Consider the following 20,819-nt stretch of genomic DNA (forward strand, 5'->3'; position numbering starts at 1 on the left):
ATGGTCGGATTCACGGCGAATCCAGGAAAAGCAACGGCATCTGAAACGCCACCAGATGTTGGGCAAGCAGACGTTTTTAGCCCTACGACCTACGATCCCTTTGTAACACAACGGACATGCAAGGCCATACGTTCTCAGATTACGAGAACGTGTAGGAAGATCACGAACATCATTCAAGCAGAAGACTCTAGAGGAGCTATACAAGGCTTAGTCAACCATGCCAAGTCCCTGCTGGACACTGCGTGCAAGCTTCATCAGCACAGTTGATCTACGTGGTGGACGACGCCACGGTCGACAAGCAACACGATATCTACCTGACCTACGTACAACAAGTTGGCTTGGTAGAGTCAGATTTTAAAGAATACTTGGAGAGAAGAAAGGCAGATTCGGCTACAGAAGCAAGTTCTTTCCATGGGTTTTCCGCAGCACATGGTAGCCAGAGGCTGCCACTTCCCACCAGGATACCCCCACGCAGACATGCCGCGCCTTATCGTAGTATAGCTCCTGTATCTTCTCGCCACAGCCCAGCTCAAGCACGTTCACGTCCTAACCCTTCCCAGCAAGAGAGCAGTTCCTCCGATGAAGCAGATGCAGCCAGAGAAGCGCTTCAACAACTTGAGTTGGCCAGAAGGAATACTACGACACCGGACAACGAACGAGGAGAGTCCAGAGTCCGTAGGTGGGTTGAAGGACACCAGCTATGCAGACAGGAAGATTCAGCCCCTGACGCATGGATGTGACCTTTACCGGGACGGCCGATTGCACACCACCCGACGAGAGTTTTCTGGCGCGTCCTCTTCCATCAGAGCTGAGTTGGGAGAGTTCAATGGAAAGGCGTTGGAGTGGTTTAGTGGGATAGACCTCTTTCGCGCCCTGGTGCACGATACCCCGAAGGCACTGGCAGAAAAGTTGGCGATACCACAGAGGCATCTGCGAGGCGACGTGTTGGACGTGGTCTATTGGACTCGGAGGAGGCGAGTCTGCATATGCCGAAGCGTTGGGTCACTTAAAGGAGAACTACGGAAGAAGAGACGTCATGCGCGCTGCCTTGATGCAAGCACTGGAGAAACTCAGCATTTACAAGCAGGATCCCAGCTCCTTCCGAAGATTTGCTGAGAAGACCCGTACCTTCCTTTACGACCTGTCCAGAATTGGAGAATCCGCGACGGCGGACGTGATCGAACGTTTATGTCTGAAGTTGCCCTTTGCCGACCGGTTGGCATGGAACACCGATCGGGGAGGTGATCTGGAACGACGTTCTCTGAATGAGTTTGGCAATTGGCTATGTCAGAGAGCTATGGCTTATCAAAACGCTTATACCATAGCAGCAGAACAGCCACAAGAGTCTCAACCACGACCAAAGGAGAGGTTTTCCATAAGATCGCATGCGGCCAATGCTGACAGTAATCGAAATCTGAGCGGTGGGAAAGCAGCCACACCCTTTTATTGTTTCAAATGCGAAGGCCGACATCCGATAGAAACCTGTGCCCAGTTTAAGGAGCTGACCAGTAAAGAGAGGCTGCTCTTTTGTATGCGGCACAAATTATGCTTATACTGCTTCGGGACAAATCATACATCACGAGAATGTAAGATCAAGAAACATTGCAACGTCACTGGGTGTAAGCACTGGCATCACGTTCTTTTACACGATGAGAACGTTAAACCAGAGAGCGGCTCCAATTTGGCAACTGCCCGGTGCAACGCGACGCAAATCAAGACAGCGGTGGGGATGGTCCAAGCGCAAGTGTACGACGTCGACGGGAATATCGTACTAGCCAATGTTTTCCTGGATGAAGGGAACGACAGCACTCTCTTCCGAGAAGGTTTCATCCGGAAGCTGAGATTAGATGGGACACCACACACGCTCCCAGTCGACGGCGCTGGAGGCATGAGAAGTAAATATGCATCCAGACGTGTACAAGTACGACTCCGTTTCTTCGATGGAGAAGAAGAGACACTGAAGGGTTCTACCTTACCTACAGTGGCGAGTCCAGCTCCTGTGCTGGAATGGAGTGCACTGAAACAGAGGTGGAAACATCTCCAAGACCTTCCGTTGCAGCCAAGCGGAAGGAGAGTGGATATTCTATTGGGGAGTGATCAAGCTTACTTCACGACTACCCTGGAATCCCGAATCGGAAAGAAGTTCGAGCCAACTGCAATACTTACACGATTGGGTTGGATCGTACGTGGAGTCCTCGGAAGTGGACTCCTGGAAGCAGTAGTTAAGAGCCATGCCATTTTCGCAGCAGACGAGGACGTAGACGTTCTAGTTCAGCAGATGAAACGATTCTGTGACAGTGAAGAATTCGGCACCGAACACCAGATTCCCGGCATGTCCGAGTCGGAGAAACAAGCAGTGCAGATACTGGAGGCAGGTACCCGAAGATTGGACGTCGGATACGAGGTCCCTATTACGTGGAAAACCGGGGAGCCGAACCTTTCGAATAACCGAAGTCTGGCAGAGAAAAGGATGAAATCTCTGCTACGCCGATTCTACGAAGACCCCATATTTGAAGAAGACTATCGCCAGGCGATGGAGAATAATTTTAAGATGGGATATGCGGTCTACGTCGAAGATCCATCCGATAGTCAGCCGGAATATTACCTAGCTCATCACGGAGTGAAAAAGGGTAAAAAATGGCGAGTCGTTTTCGACGCCGCAGCAAAATTCAATGGAAGATGTTTGAACGACAGCATCCACAGTAGTCCAGCGCTACAGAATTCGTTAACGTCCGTCATCATCAAATTTCGTGAGGGAGAAATCGCTTTGGCATCCGACGTAGAGGCGATGTTTAGTCGCATTCGTCTTAGGACCGAAGACTCACGTTTTTTTCGTTTTCTGTGGAACCGAAGAGGGGAGACGGAATCGCGAGTATGTGAGATGCGGAGACTACCGTTTGGGGCCACCTGTTCCCCATTTATTGCAATCGCCACTACTCGAAGAGCAGCAGCTGATTTTGCCGGACCCTCGTTCGTGTCCAAAGCCATTGAACACAAGATGTACGTGGACGATTATTTGAGTTCAGCGAAGACAATCCACCTTGCCATTCAAGAAGCGACTGGAGTTCAAGAGGCGTTGGCGGCAGGTGATCTACATCTCCAAGGATGGATCTCAAATTCCGTTGAGTTCTTGAACCTGCTGTCCGTCGACGTCAAAGCTAGTCTCGTTGAAGAACGTTCCCTTGACGGAGACCATGAAGAAAAGGCGCTTGGGGTGTACTGGAATCCTACTACCGACGTGGTCACTTTTAAAGTGAGTGGCTTAACAGCAAGACGGCGAGCTTATTCGATCCGCAGGGGATGGCCGCTCCCATGACACTGAAGGCGAAGGTGAAACTCCGAGAGCTTCAGATCCAAGGGCTTCAATGGACCGACGAGGTGACCGGAGAGGCAGAGCAGTGGTGGAAGAAATGGTTCGAGACATTGAAGCAGCTCAACGACTTAGAGATTCCACGTTGTCTATTCGAGAGGGAAGATTTCATCGTTCGGACGGAGTTGCACAGTTTCGGAGACGCTTCAGAAGAGGCGTACGCTGCAGTTGTTTACCTGAGAAACGTGTACGTCGATGGAACGGTGTTAGTCCGACATGTACGAGCGTCGACGAAGCTTGCTCCGAAAAAGACGATTTCCATCCCTAAACTCGAATTGAACGCAGCCTTGCTGGCGGCTAGATTGGTGCGTACCGTACAAATGGCTTTCACTCGTACCATTCACGCACGTTATTTGTGGACGGACAGCAGTACCGTTCGAAACTGGATCAGAGCAACTGCATCCAAATACCAAGTGTACGTCAGTCACCGTATAGGCGAGATTCAAATGTTGACAGAGGTACAGGAGTGGAGGTTTCTGCCAGGTCGGATTAATCCGGCAGACGTTGCGACCCGTTCCACGCTCGGAGAAGAGATCTTTCCGTCTTACTGGTGGTGTGGCGTAGAATTCCTACAACATCCCGAAGATCGTTGGCCAGCTGATCGGACCTGGATGGTGGAGGTTGAAGAGATTCGGCCGGTTCGTACTAACGTGGTCCAGTGCGAATCGTCGTCGCTGGACTGGGAGAAGATGAAGATTACAGTTGAGGAGATCCCAGCGTTGGTGAAGCTGCAAGACCCCTTCAACGAACTTGTACGACGGTGTCAAGAGGAGGTGTATTCTGCAGAGCTTAGTTGTCTCCAAGAGGGAAAGTGGATCCCTTCCACCTCAAGTCTGTTAACGTTATCACCGATACTCGGAAGAGAGGGATTAATTCGGCTAGGGGGTAGAGCTGGACGCGCTCAACTGCCTTACGAAGAAATTCATCCTCCTGTACTCCCAGCAGGACATAAGTTTACCGTGAACGTTGTCAGGGCTTTCCACTTGATGCTCAAACACGTCGGGACTGACTACCAAATTAGTTTCATTAGACAACACTTTTGGATTCCCCGCGGTCGGGAATTCGTCAAGAAGGTTCGTCGGGAATGCACCGTTTGTCGAAGAGAGCGAGCCAAGCCGGACGAGCACCTCATGACGGAACTTCACAGATCACGTTTGGAAGCAGGAACCCCGCCTTTCACCCGAACAGCTTGCGATCTGTTCGGTCCACTGGACGTAGGCCTGTCAAGAAATAGAACCGCCAAAAGATGGGGAGTTCTATTTAAGGGCCTGGTAACCCGCGCAGTTTATTTGGAGTTGGTGACGTCTTTATCTTCAGATGATTTCCTCCTCATCTTACGTCGATTCATTGGTCTGTATGGTCAACCCGGAGTTTTCCATACTGACAACGGGACCAATTTCGTAGGAGCAGAACGTGAACTGAGAGAAGCAGCTGAAGCCCTATTCGCCGATCCAAAGTTAGCAGATTTCATCTGGAGCAAGCCGATGGAATGGAAATTCCAACCTCCCAGAACGCCAGACTTCGGCAGTGCTAATGAATCCCTCGTTAAGTCGACTAAAAGGGCACTCTACCGAGCGTTAGATGCAGAGAAATTGAAGTTGCAGTATCCGTCTGAAGAAACGTTACGTACTTTATTATATGAAGTAGCCGGCTTATTGAACGGGCGACCGCTGACAGCCGCGAGCAATGATCCAGCCGGTTTCCGACCGTTAACTCCGACCAACTTTCTGAACCGGGTCAACACGGCGTGCCCACCCGTCGGCCACTTTGAGGACGCCCTACCTCGAGAGAGATACAGATACTTGCAACGTGTACTCAATCTGTTTTGGGACATTTGGAAGAAAGTTTATTTGCAGTATTTGGTTTCCCGTTCCAAATGGAAGAACCCGAAACCTAATTTCGCTGTTGGAGATGCGGTACTCGAAAACGACAGCTCTTTGAGAAGAAGCCAGTGAAATCTTGGAAGGGTTGCGAAAACCTATCCCGGAGCTGACGGATTAGTTCGTGTCGTGGACGTTCAATTTGAGAGAGGCCTATTTCGACGAGGAATTGGACAGCTAGCTCTGCTGGAGACCGGCTCATCCGCTGGATCGCCCTAACGACCCATCCGATTCGGGGGAGTATGGTCTGGCGACGCTGCTTCCATTTCCCGCATGTTCCTTCCGCGTTTTAGTATTGTAGTGTATTGAACTTGTATGACATGTAATGGCGTCAATCAGTCTGAGACGAGAGTCAGAAGAGTAAGCTGGAAGTCAGCAGTTAGACACGAGTCAGTCCCTATGTGGTGTACGCCCACGTTGAGTCCTTTTTCCTAGTACTACTGTAACTTAGTGCTATTTTCCGGCCTCGAAGTGAGGTTAGCTTCCCTTTCGTAAACGTATCTATTTTCCTGTACGTGTTGCGTCGAGACCTCGAAGTGAGGTGCCCTCCATTTTCCTTTTGTCATTTCATCCTCATTCTTCTCACCCATTGTCCGCAAATACAATCATATCCTTGACGATTAGACCGGTCTCTTACTCCTGAACTATTGAACAAGTATATTTGATTCTGTTTACATGTAGAAGTATAAACTCATAATATAACAGTGTTTTTCACATTGAATACAAGTATATTTGATCCTGTTTACATATAAAAGTAGAAACTCGTGGTATCACAGTGTATTCACATTGAATACAAGTATATTTGATTCGGTTTACATGTAGAAGTATAAACTCATAATATTACAGTGTATTCACATTGAATACAAGTATATTTGATCCTGTTTACATATAGAAGTAAAAACTCGTGGTATCACAGTGTATTCAAATTAAATACAAGTATATTTGATTCTGTTTCTGTGAGTATAAACTCTTATACGTGTTTCTTAATGCAAGTATATTTGATTCTGTTTACATATAGAAGTAAAAACTCATTGTATCACAGTGTTTTTACAATAAATCCAAGTATATTTGATTCTGTTTAAATGTAGAAGCATAAACTCATAATATAACAGTGTATTAACATTGAATACAAGTATATTATCCTGTTTACATATACAAGTAAAAACTCGTGGTATCACAGTGTATTCACATTGAATACAAGTATATTTGATTCTGTTTACATGTAGAAGTATAAACTCATAATATAACAGTGTATTCACATTGAATACAAGTATATTTGATTCTGTTTACATGTAGAAGTATGAACTCATAATATAACAGTGTATTCACATTGAATACAAGTATATTTGATCCTGATTACATATAGAAGTAGAAACTCATGGTATAACAGTGTATTCACATTGAATACAAGTATATTTCATGCAGGATACATATAGAAGTAAAAACTCATGGTATAAAAGGGTATTCACATTGAATACAAGTATATTCCATGCAGTTTACATATAGAAGTAAAAACTCATGATATAACAGTGTATTCACATTGAATACAAGTATATTCCATGCAGTTTACATATAGAAGTAAAAATTCATGGTATAACAATGTATTCACATTGAATACAAGTATATTTGATGCTGTTTACATATAGAAGTAAAAACTCATGGTATAACAGTGTATTCACATTGAATACAAGTATATTTGATGCAGTATACACATAGAAGTAAAAACTCATGGTATAACAGTGTATTCACATTGAATACAAGTATATTCCATGCAGTTTACATATAGAAGTAAAAACTCATGAAATAACAGTGTATTCACATTGAATACAAGTATATTTGATGCTGTTTACATATAGAACTAAAAAATCATGGTATAACAGTGTATTCACATTGAATACAAGTATATTTGATGCAGTATACATATAGAAGTAAAAACTCATGGTATAACAGTGTATTCACATTGAATACAAGTATATTCCATGCAGTTTACATATAGAAGTAAAAACTCATGGTATAACAGTGTATTCACATTGAATACAAGTATATTCCATGCAGTTTACATATAGAAGTAAAAACTCGTGGTATAACAGTGTATTCACATTGAATACAAGTATATTCCATGCAGTTTACATATAGAAGTAAAAACTCATGGTATAACAGTGTATTCACATTGAATACCAGTATATTTGATGCTGTTTACATATAGAAGTAAAAAATCATGGTATTGTTGAGTTTACTCTTTCTCAACCTAGAGGGCTCTGTTACTGAAACTCGTTGTACTATTGCCTATCCCTATCTCCCTATGTTCTGACAGCTGTGATATAAGGAAGACGCTCTAACTGTTCCTGCTCTCTTATATTTTTCAAAACTACACGCTACTGTCATACTACACCTCTAGTGTTTGTGAGTTATTTGCTGCTATCTGTAAGTTACCTAAACATATATATGTATACTCATGCAATACTCATATGTTGTTGAATATATATTTGCTTAAAGCACTACATGTATTTGTCATTTCACTAATCTGATTTCAACAGGTTATGGGCCCAGAGTTCGCTACATTTTAAAAGTGAAATGGCCAATAACGATAACCACCTTCGTGATGTAGCACATGTTCCCAAATTCGATGGAACAAACTTTAGAGAATGGAACTTCGAACTCAGCATGATGTTTCAACAATTGGATCTACTAGGAATCGTAGAAAGAAGGAATGGGCATACTCTACCTGCAGAGGTAAAATAAATTACTCGGGTTTTATCTTACACTCATACATGTAAACAAAACCTGATTACGAGTATTTTTAAACACTCACTTGCTAATCTTAGACACATGTACGATTCACACACATGTTACTCCTTGACACATGTACGATTCACACACATGTTACTCCTTGACACATGTACGATTCACACACATGTTACTTCTTGACACATGTACGATTCACACACATGTTACTTCCTGGCACATGTGCGATTCACACACATTTTTATGTCTGAACCCATGTATGATTTAAACATATGTTAATTTTAGACATGTACAATCTACACACATGTATATTTCCTAAAACATGTAAATCACCACAATTTTTTATTCTCCACTTTATTAGATAGTGGGTGAAAACCAAGTTGTAACCAACAGTAGAGAAATTGATGCTTGGAATTTGAAAGATGTCACAGCCAGAAACTACATATTTGCCACCCTGGCAAAACCAATGAAAGAAAATCTTTACTCCTGCACCACAGCTGCAGAAATGTGGACAAAGCTTGACACACAATACAGACTAAGAGCTGCAGAGAATCTACATCTGTTGTGGCAAAGCTTTTACGACTTCAATTATCACACTGGTGATGACATGACAGTTCACATTCAAAAGCTTTTAAGTATCGCTGACAAACTTCGAGAACTTGGTCAGCCCATTGACAACATGCAACTCGTGACAAAGGCTTTAGCTACCATCCCTGAAAAATTTAGAATTGTCAGATCAATTTGGGCCAATGTTCCTCTGAACGAGAGAACAATAGACAATCTACTACAACGCTTACGACTGGAAGAAAACGTAGCTAGATCTTATGAAAACAATGTTGTAACTAATCAAGCAGCCTTCCCAGCCTACAATCATTCAAGAGGAAACTATAATGCAGGAAGAGGTGGAAGCTACAGAAGAGTTTCAAATAACCATCATTCTGTTCGAGGTACCTTCAACAATCATCAATCGCGAAGAAGTGACACACGATGCGGCTACTGCTTTATTCGTGGCCACGAAACTAAGGACTGCAAAAAAAAAGAAAAGAGCAGAAGAAGCAAAGAGAAACGAAAGCCAAGATCGTGCACTTATCTCATCGAGTTCATCGGATCCGAAGAGCACACTTGCTTTCTTTGCAGATTCAGGAGCAACAAAACATATGTCAGATCAAAAGCATATCTTCGAAGAATTCACACCAATAAAACCTGGGACATGGTCGATCGCTGGAATTGGAGACACTCATCTAGAAGTATTAGGTAGAGGAAGCATCAGAGTAATCACTGAAATCGATGGAGAAAATACCACAAGAACCATTAACGACGTACTCTATGTACCTGGACTTGGTACGAACCTTTTTTCAATTGGTGCTGCCACTGAAAATGGATTAGAAGCCAGATTCCAAGGCGAATCGGGTGTTTTTCTATCGAGGTAATTCTCTGATTCTAACAGGAAAAAGAACAGGTGACACCCTCTATCTCCTTAATCTAAAACCACAAATAAAACTCGAATCAGCTAATACAACAGATCATATAGGCAAAGCCTTTGGAGCAAATTTAAGAGCATCTCTGACACTTTGGCACAAGAGACTTGGACATGCAAACTATCAAAACATTCTGAAAATGGCATCTCAGGATCTAGCTGAAGGACTCAACATGACTGCTGAACGATCAATCCCAACAACTCTCTGCACCGCTTGTGAACGTGGAAAATTTCACCGACAACCATTGAAGAAAGGAAGAACAAGAGCTATGAGAATTGGTGAACTCATACATTCGGACGTCTGTGGACCCATGCCACACCCCAGCATTGGACATGCTCGCTTTTACGTACTCTTCACTGATGATTTCAGCGGCTGGAGAGTGGTTTTCTTCATGAAAAACAAATCCGAGGTACCAGCATTTTTTAAACAATTTTATGCTTCCCTTCTAAACGAAACAGGAAACACAATCCGTACATTACGCTCGGATAATGGAGGAGAGTATGAAGGAAATGAGTTTAAGAAATATCTTGCTGAAAAAGGAATTCGTCACGAAACGAGTGCTGCTTACACCCCTGCTCAGAATGGCGTTGCAGAAAGGGGAAATAGGACAATCATGGATGGCGCCCGCAGCATACTTCTAGACAGTAATCTACCTCCATCACTATGGGCAGAAGCTGTCGCCTACCTTGTTTACATCCGCAATCGCGTACTATCCAGTACAGGAAAAACAACTCCCTTTGAAGCATGGAACAAAAGAAAGCCAGACTTATCAAACATCCGGATTTTTGGATCAAGAGCTTTTGTTAAACGTCACAACATAAGGAAACTGGACGCAAGAAGTGAAGAAGGTGCTTTTGTTGGATTCAGTGACACACAAAAGGCCTCTCGTATCTTTATTCCTTCCATACCACCTCGTGTAGTCGTCAGTCACGATGTAAAAATCGATGAAACCACCATGTATCGAAGAACAGACAAAGAAGAAAAGGCCTCATCCAACAAGGGTGAAGAAACAGCTGTTACCGAAGATATGGAAGTTGATGACGAAATCCAAACCGTCCCAGTTAGACCAATTGACAACACAACTAACAACAATTTGTCTCACACCTCAATTCAAGCCAGCCCAATGGACAACGAGGATCATCATCAGAATTCTTCTGAAGAATTACATCCTGCTACAATCAATCATGCAACAGAGGAGCCAATTGCAGACAACATCGAAGTAAACAACACAGAAAATGAATCCACAGAAAATATTCAAGTCATTCCAGAGTCAAACAACCGTAGGTCATCACGCCAACCACGTTACTCTGACAGATATTTGGAATACAGAAAATCTTTAGCAAAACAAGCAATCACTTTTGGAATGCCTGCTACAGTCCGAAACACCAAAACCAATCAATCTCAGCCTTTTGAACCTTCTACCTACACAGAAGCAGTCACTTGTGAAGATGCTGAACAGTGGATCCCAGCAATCTTTGAAGAATACGAATCCCTCGTGCAGAATGATACATGGTCCTTATGTGCACTTCCCCCAGGAAGAAAAGCCATCAAAGGAAAATGGATCTTCAAATTCAAACCTGGACACAAGCAAGTAGCCTCACGATTTAAAGCCCGTTTTGTAGTAAAAGGATACTCCCAAATCTTTGGCTTAGACTATGTTGACACTTTTGCTCCAGTTGTAAAACCGTCCTCACTTCGAACTGTACTAGCAATCGCAGCCGCCAAAAATCTCGAAATGATCCAACTGGATATTCGAACCGCTTTTCTCTATGGAGAAATTCAAGAAGAAATATATATGGAACAGCCAGAAGGATTTACAATCCCTGGGAAAGAAGAACATGTCTGTCGGCTACTCAAAAGCATCTACGGTTTAAAACAAGCGTCTCGAGCCTGGAACAGGAAATTTAATGACTTTATCCTAAAGTTTGGCCTCTCACAATGTCAAGCGGATCCCTGTGTATATTTCCGTCATCAACGCATGGGGGAAGAAGACGAAGAATTCACAATCCTCATCATCTACGTTGACGACGGAATAATTTTCAGCAACAAGAAACACATCTTAACAGACATACTCGATCATCTAAAGACTGTTTTTCAAATCCGTACTCTTCCTGCAGATCGCTTCATTGGCGTGGACATCACTCGCAACAGACCTGAACGCACAATTTATTTGTCTCAACCAGAATACATTCAAAAAATCACAGAAAAATTCAACATGACAGAATGTAATCAGCTAGCCATTCCAGCAGATCCAAGCTGCCGGCTATCACCTGATATGTCTCCTCAGAACAAGGAAGAAGAGACAGAGATGCAAAATATTCCCTTCAGAGAAGCCGTCGGTTCCCTAATGCATATAATGGTGATGACTAGACCAGACATTGCTTATGCTGTGGGTCAGGTGGCCCAATTTGCCCAAAATCCAGGAAAACAACATTGGCGGGCTGTGAAAAGGATCCTGGCGTATCTAAAAAAAAACCAAAATATTGGCTTACGCTTCAATCAAACTAATTCTTCACTTTCAGGTTTTTGTGATGCAGACTATGCTGGAGACCTTCAAACTCGCCGATCCACTTCCGGTTTTGCATTCCTCTACCATGGTGGTCCAATCTCATGGACTAGTAGACGTCAACAATGTGTCGCTCTATCTACCACAGAAGCAGAATTTGTTGCTGCTGCTGAAGCCACAAAAGAAGCTGTATGGCTACAACAACTTCTGTCTGAAATCTACACAACCAAACCACCCACGCCGTTGAGCTGCGACAACCAAAGTGCCATCGCTCTGGTAAAAAATCCAGCTTTTCACCAGCGAACAAAACACATCGATGTCCGTCTCTTCTACATCAGGGAGGCACAGGAGAGCGGAAAAATCAACATCATCTACACTAACACCGAACAGCAGTTAGCAGATATTTTTACCAAAGCTCTTGCAGTACCAAGATTTGAAGGACTTCGAGAAGCATTAGGCATAATACAAGTTCCGATTTAAGCCCTCAGTTTGAGGGGGAATGTTGAGTTTACTCTTTCTCAACCTAGAGGGCTCTGTTACTGAAACTCGTTGTACTATTGCCTATCCCTATCTCCCTATGTTCTGACAGCTGTGATATAAGGAAGACGCTCTAACTGTTCCTGCTCTCTTATATTTTTCAAAACTACACGCTACTGTCATACTACACCTCTAGTGTTTATGAGTTATTTGCTGCTATCTGTAAGTTACCTAAACATATATATGTATACTCATGCAATACTCATATGTTGTTGAATATATATTTGTTAAAGCACTACATGTATTTGTCATTTCACTAATCTGATTTCAACAGTTATAACAGTGTATTCACATTGAATACAAGTATATTTGATGCAGTATACACATAGAAGTAAAAACTCATGGTATAACAGTGTATTCACATTGAATACAAGTATATTCCATGCAGTTTAAATATAGAAGTAAAAACTCATGGTATAACAGTATATTCACATTGAATACAAGTATATTCCATGCAGTTTACATATACAAGTAAAAACTCATGGTATAACAGTGTATTCACATTGAATACAAGTATATTTGATGCTGTTTACATATAGAAGTAAAAACTCATGGTCTAACAGTGTAACCACATTTAATACAAGTATATTTGATGCAGTTTACATATAGAAGTAAAAACTCATGGTATAACAGTGTATTCACATTGAATACAAGTATATTCCATGCAGTTTACATATAGAAGTAAAAACTCATGGTATAACAGTGTATTCACATTGAATACAAGTATATTCCATGCAGTTTACATATAGATGAAAACCTCATGGTATAACAGTGTATTCACATTGAATACAAGTATGTTCCATGCAGTTTACATATAGAAGTAATAACTCATGGTATAACAGTGTATTCACATTGAATACAAGTATATTTGATGCTGTTTACATATAGAAGTAAAAACTCATGGTATAACAGTGTATTCACATTGAATACAAGTATATTTGATGCTGTTTACATATAGAACTAAAAAATCATGGTATAACAGTGTATTCACATTGAATACAAGTATATTTGATGCAGTATACATATAGAAGTAAAAACTCATGGTATAACAGTGTATTCACATTGAATACAAGTATATTCCATGCAGTTTACATATAGAAGTAAAAAGTCATGGTATAACAGTGTATTCACATTGAATACATGTATATTCCATGCAGTTTACATATAGAAGTAAAAACTCGTGGTATAACAGTGTATTCACATTGAATACAAGTATATTTGATGCAGTATACACATAGAAGTAAAAACTCATGGTATAACAGTGTATTCACATTGAATACAAGTATATTCCATGCAGTTTAAATATAGAAGTAAAAACTCATGGTATAACAGTATATTCACATTGAATACAAGTATATTCCATGCAGTTTACATATACAAGTAAAAACTCATGGTATAACAGTGTATTCACATTGAATACAAGTATATTTGATGCTGTTTACATATAGAAGTAAAAACTCATGGTATAACAGTGTATTCACATTGAATAAAAGTATATTTGATGCTGTTTACATATAAAAATAAAAACTCATGTTTTTACTTCTATACGTAAACTATTAAATATAAATATTAAAATAAAAACTCATGTTTTTACTTCTATACGTAAACTGCATGTAATATACTTGTATTCAATGTGAATACACTGTTATACCATTAGTTTTTACTTCTATATGTAAACTGCATCAAATATACTTGTATTCAATGTGAATACACTGTTATACCATTAGTTTTTACTTCTATATGTAAACTGCATGGAATATACTTGTATTCATTGTGAATACACTGTTATACCATGAGTGTTTACTTCTATATGTATACTGCATCAAATATACTTGTATTCAATGCGAATACATTGTTATACCATGAGTTTTTACTTCTATATGTAAACAGCATCAAATATACTTGTATTCAGTGTGAATACACTGTTATGCAATGAGTTTTTACTTCTATACGTAAACTGCATGGAATATACTTGTATTCAATGTGAATACATTGTTATACCATGAGTTTTTACTTCTATATGTAAACTGCATGGAATATACTTGTATTCAATGTGAATACACTGTTATATCATGAGTTTTTACTTCAATCTGTAAACTGCATGGAATATACTTGTATTTAATGTGAATACACTGTTATACCATGAGTTTTTACTTCTATATGTATACTGCATCAAATATACTTGTATTCAATGTGAATACACTGTTATACAATGAAAATTTACTTCTTTATGTAAACAGCATCACATATACTTGTATTCAATGTGAATACACTGTTATACCATGAGTGTTTACTTCTATATGTATACTGCATCAAATATACTTGTATTCAATGTGAATACATTGTTATACCATGAGTTTTTACTTCTATATGTAAACAGCATTATATATACTGGTATTCAATGTGAATACACTGCTATACCATGAGTTTTTACTTCTTTATGTAAACAGCATGGAATATACTTGTATTCAATGTGAATACACTGTTATACCATGAGTTTTTACTTCTATACGTAAACTGCATGGAATATACTTGTATTCAATGTGAATACTGTTATACCATGAGTTTTTGCTTCTATATGTAAACAGCATCAAATATACTTGTATTCAATGTGAATACACTGTTATACCATGAGTTTTTACTTCTATATGTAAACAGCATCAAGTATACTTGTATTCAATGTGAATACACTGTTATACCATGAGTTTTTACTTCTATATCTAAACAGCATCAAATATACTTGTATTCAATGTGAATACACTGTTATACCATGAGTTTTTACTTCTATATGTAAACTGCATGGAATATACTTGTATTCAATGTGAATACACTGTTATACTATGAGTTTTTACTTCTATATGTAAACAGCATCAAATATACTTGTATTCAATGTGAATACACTGTTATACCATGAATTTTTACTTCTATATGTAAACAGCATGGAATATACTTGTATTCAATGTGAATAAACTGTTATACCATGAGTTTTTACTTCTATATGTAAACAGCATCAAATATACTTGTATTGAATGTGAATACACTGTTATACCATGAGTTTTTACTTCTAGACGTAAACTGCATGGAATATACTTGTATTCAATGTGAATACACTGTTATACCATGAGTTTTTACTTCTATATGTAAACTGCATGGAATATACTTGTATTCAATGTGAATACACTGTTATACCATGAGTTTTTACTTCTATATGTAAACAGCATCAAATATACTTGTATTCAATGTGAATACACTGTTATACCATGAGTTTTTACTTCTATATGTAAACTGCATGGAATATACTTGTATTCAATGTGAATACACTGTTATACCATGAGTTTTTACTTCTATATGTAAACTGCATTGAATATACTTGTATTCAATGTGAATACACTGTTATACCATGAGTTTTTACTTCTATATGTAAACTGCATGGAATATACTTGTATTCAATGTGAATACACTGTTATACCATGAGTTTTTACTTCTATATGTAAACTGCATGGAATATACTTGTATTCAATGTGAATACACTGTTATACCATGAGTTTTTACTTCTATATGTAAACAGCATGCAAATATACTTGTATTCAATGTGAATACACTGTTATACCATGAGTTTTTACTTCTATATGTAAACTGCATGGAATATACTTGTATTCAATGTGAATACACTGTTATACCATGAGTTTTTACTTCTATATGTAAACAGCATCAAATATACTTGTATTCAATGTGAATACACTGTTATACCATGAGTTTTTACTTCTATATGTAAACTGCATGGAATATACTTGTATTCAATGTGAATACACTGTTATACCATGAGTTTTTACTTCTATATGTAAACTGCATGGAATATACTTGTATTCAATGTGAATACACTGTTATACCATGAGTTTTTACTTCTATATGTAAACTGCATCAAATATACTTGTATTCAATGTGAATACACTGTTATACCATGAGTTTTTACTTCTATATGTAAACAGCATCAAATATACTTGTATTCAATGTGAATACACTGTTATACCATGAGTTTTTATTCTTATATTTAAACTACATGGAATATACTTATATTCAATGTGAATACACTGTTATACCATGAGTTTTTACTTCTATATGTAAACAGCATCAAATATACTTGTATTCAATGTGAATACACTGTTATACCATGAGTTTTTACTTCTATATGTAAACAGCATCAAATATACTTGTATTCAATGTGAATACACTGTTATACCATGAGTTTTTACTTCTATATGTAAACAGCATGGAATATACTTGTATTCAATGTGAATACACTGTTATACCATGAGTTTTTACTTCTATATGTAAACTGCATGGAATATACTTGTATTCAATGTGAATACACTGTTATACCATGAGTTTTTACTTCTATATGTAAACAGCATCGAATATACTTGTATTCAATGTGAATACACTGTTATACCATGAGTTTTTACTTCTATATGTAAACAGCATCAAATATACTTGTATTCAATGTGAATACACTGTTATACCATGAGTTTTTACTTCTATATGTAAACAGCATCAAATATACTTGTATTCAATGTGAATACACTGTTATACCATGAGTTTTTACTTCTATATGTAAACAGCATCAAATATACTTGTATTCAATGTGAATACACTGTTATACCATGAGTTTTTACTTCTATATGTAAACAGCATCAAATATACTTGTATTCAATGTGAATACACTGTTATACCATGAGTTTTTACTTCTATATGTAAACTGCATTGAATATACTTGTATTCAATGTGAATACACTGTTATACCATGAGTTTTTACTTCTATATGTAAACTGCATGGAATATACTTGTATTCAATGTGAATACACTGTTATACCATGAGTTTTTACTTCTATATGTAAACTGCATGGAATATACTTGTATTCAATGTGAATACACTGTTTTACCATGAGTTTTTACTTCTATATGTAAACAGCATCAAATATACTTGTATTCAATGTGAATACACTGTTATACCATGAGTTTTTACTTCTATATGTAAACAGCATCAAATATACTTGTATTCAATGTGAATACACTGTTATACCATGAGTTTTTACTTCTATATGTAAACTGCATCAAATATACTTGTATTCAATGTGAATACACTGTTATACCATGAGTTTTTACTTCTATATGTAAACAGCATCAAATATACTTGTATTCAATGTGAATACACTGTTATACCATGAGTTTTTACTTCTATATGTAAACAGCATCAAATATACTTGTATTGAATGTGTATACACTGTTATACCATGAGTTTTTACTTCTAGACGTAAACTGCATGGAATATACTTGTATTCAATGTGAATACACTGTTATACCATGAGTTTTTACTTCTATATGTAAACAGCATCAAATATACTTGTATTCAATGTGAATACACTGTTATACCATGAGTTTTTACTTCTATATGTAAACAGCATCAAATATACTTGTATTCAATGTGAATACACTGTTATACCATGAGTTTTTACTTCTATATGTAAACTGCATGGAATATACTTGTATTCAATGTGAATACACTGTTATACCATGAGTTTTTACTTCTATATGTAAACAGCATCAAATATACTTGTATTCAATGTGAATACACTGTTATACCATGAGTTTTTACTTCTATATGTAAACAGCATCAAATATACTTGTATTCAATGTGAATACACTGTTATACCATGAGTTTTTACTTCTATATGTAAACAGCATGGAATATACTTGTATTCAATGTGAATACACTGTTATACCATGAGTTTTTACTTCTATATGTAAACAGCATCGAAATATACTTGTATTCAATGTGAATACACTGTTATACCATGAGTTTTTACTTCTATATGTAAACTGCATGGAATATACTTGTATTCAATGTGAATACACTGTTATACCATGAGTTTTTACTTCTATATGTAAACTGCATGGAATATACTTGTATTCAATGTGAATACACTGTTATACCATGAGTTTTTACTTCTATATGTAAACAGCATCAAATATACTTGTATTCAATGTGAATACACTGTTATACCATGAGTTTTTACTTCTATATGTAAACAGCATCAAATATACTTGTATTCAATGTGAATACACTGTTATACCATGAGTTTTTACTTCTATATGTAAACTGCATGGAATATACTTGTATTCAATGTGAATACACTGTTATACCATGAGTTTTTACTTCTATATGTAAACTGCATCAAATATACTTGTATTCAATGTGAATACACTGTTATACCATGAGTTTTTACTTCTATATGTAAACTGCATGGAATATACTTGTATTCAATGTGAATACACTGTTATACCATGAGTTTTTACTTCTATATGTAAACAGCATCAAATATACTTGTATTCAATGTGAATACACTGTTATACCATGAGTTTTTACTTCTATATGTAAACAGCATCAAATATACTTGTATTCAATGTGAATACACTGTTATACCATGAGTTTTTACTTCTATATGTAAACAGCATGGAATATACTTGTATTCAATGTGAATACACTGTTATACCATGAGTTTTTACTTCTATATGTAAACAGCATCGAATATACTTGTATTCAATGTGAATACACTGTTATACCATGAGTTTTTACTTCTATATGTAAACAGCATCAAATATACTTGTATTCAATGTGAATACACTGTTATACCATGAGTTTTTACTTCTATATGTAAACAGCATCAAATATACTTGTATTCAATGTGAATACACTGTTATACCATGAGTTTTTACTTCTATATGTAAACTGCATGGAATATACTTGTATTCAATGTGAATACACTGTTATACCATGAGTTTTTACTTCTATATGTAAACAGCATCAAATATACTTGTATTCAATGTGAATACACTGTTATACCATGAGTTTTTACTTCTATATGTAAACAGCATCAAATATACTTGTATTCAATGTGAATACACTGTTATACCATGAGTTTTTACTTCTATATGTAAACAGCATGGAATATACTTGTATTCAATGTGAATACACTGTTATACCATGAGTTTTTACTTCTATATGTAAACAGCATCAAATATACTTGTATTCAATGTGAATACACTGTTATACCATGAGTTTTTACTTCTATATGTAAACTGCATGGAATATACTTGTATTCAATGTGAATACACTGTTATACCATGAGTTTTTACTTCTATATGTAAACTGCATGGAATATACTTGTATTCAATGTGAATACACTGTTATACCATGAGTTTTTACTTCTATATGTAAACAGCATCAAATATACTTGTATTCAATGTGAATACACTGTTATACCATGAGTTTTTACTTCTATATGTAAACTGCATGGAATATACTTGTATTCAATGTGAATACACTGTTATACCATGAGTTTTTACTTCTATATGTAAACAGCATCAAATATACTTGTATTCAATGTGAATACACTGTTATACCATGAGTTTTTACTTCTATATGTAAACAGCATCAAATATACTTGTATTCAATGTGAATACACTGTTATACCATGAGTTTTTACTTCTATATGTAAACTGCATGGAATATACTTGTATTCAATGTGAATACACTGTTATACCATGAGTTTTTACTTCTATATGTAAACAGCATCAAATATACTTGTATTCAATGTGAATACACTGTTATACCATGAGTTTTTACTTCTATATGTAAACAGCATCAAATATACTTGTATTCAATGTGAATACACTGTTATACCATGAGTTTTTACTTCTATATGTAAACAGCATGGAATATACTTGTATTCAATGTGAATACACTGTTATACCATGAGTTTTTACTTCTATATGTAAACAGCATCAAATATACTTGTATTCAATGTGAATACACTGTTATACCATGAGTTTTTACTTCTATATGTAAACTGCATGGAATATACTTGTATTCAATGTGAATACACTGTTATACCATGAGTTTTTACTTCTATATGTAAACTGCATGGAATATACTTGTATTCAATGTGAATACACTGTTATACCATGAGTTTTTACTTCTATATGTAAACTGCATGGAATATACTTGTATTCAATGTGAATACACTGTTATACCATGAGTTTTTACTTCTATATGTAAACTGCATGGAATATACTTGTATTCAATGTGAATACACTGTTATACCATGAGTTTTTACTTCTATGTGTAAACTGCATGGAATATACTTGTATTCAATGTGAATACACTGTTATACCATGAGTTTTTACTTCTATATGTAAACAGCATCAAATATACTTGTATTCAATGTGAATACACTGTTATACCA

The 20,819-nt window shown here is 37.4% G+C and overlaps 1 protein-coding gene across 1 annotated transcript; it reads left to right on the forward strand.

Annotated features, from left to right (window-relative positions):
• The first annotated feature begins 1,036 nt into the window (after positions 1-1,036).
• On the forward strand, positions 1,037-5,325 carry LOC116935800. Its single transcript, XM_045167477.1, has 2 exons — positions 1,037-3,253; positions 3,298-5,325. The coding sequence occupies exons 1-2, from the start codon at positions 1,037-1,039 to the stop codon at positions 5,323-5,325; spliced, it is 4,245 nt and encodes a 1,414-aa protein (XP_045023412.1).
• The last annotated feature ends 15,494 nt before the right edge of the window (positions 5,326-20,819 follow it).

This window comes from Daphnia magna, unplaced genomic scaffold (assembly GCF_020631705.1).
Source record: "Daphnia magna isolate NIES unplaced genomic scaffold, ASM2063170v1.1 Dm_contigs204, whole genome shotgun sequence".
NCBI lineage: Eukaryota > Metazoa > Arthropoda > Branchiopoda > Diplostraca > Daphniidae > Daphnia > Daphnia magna.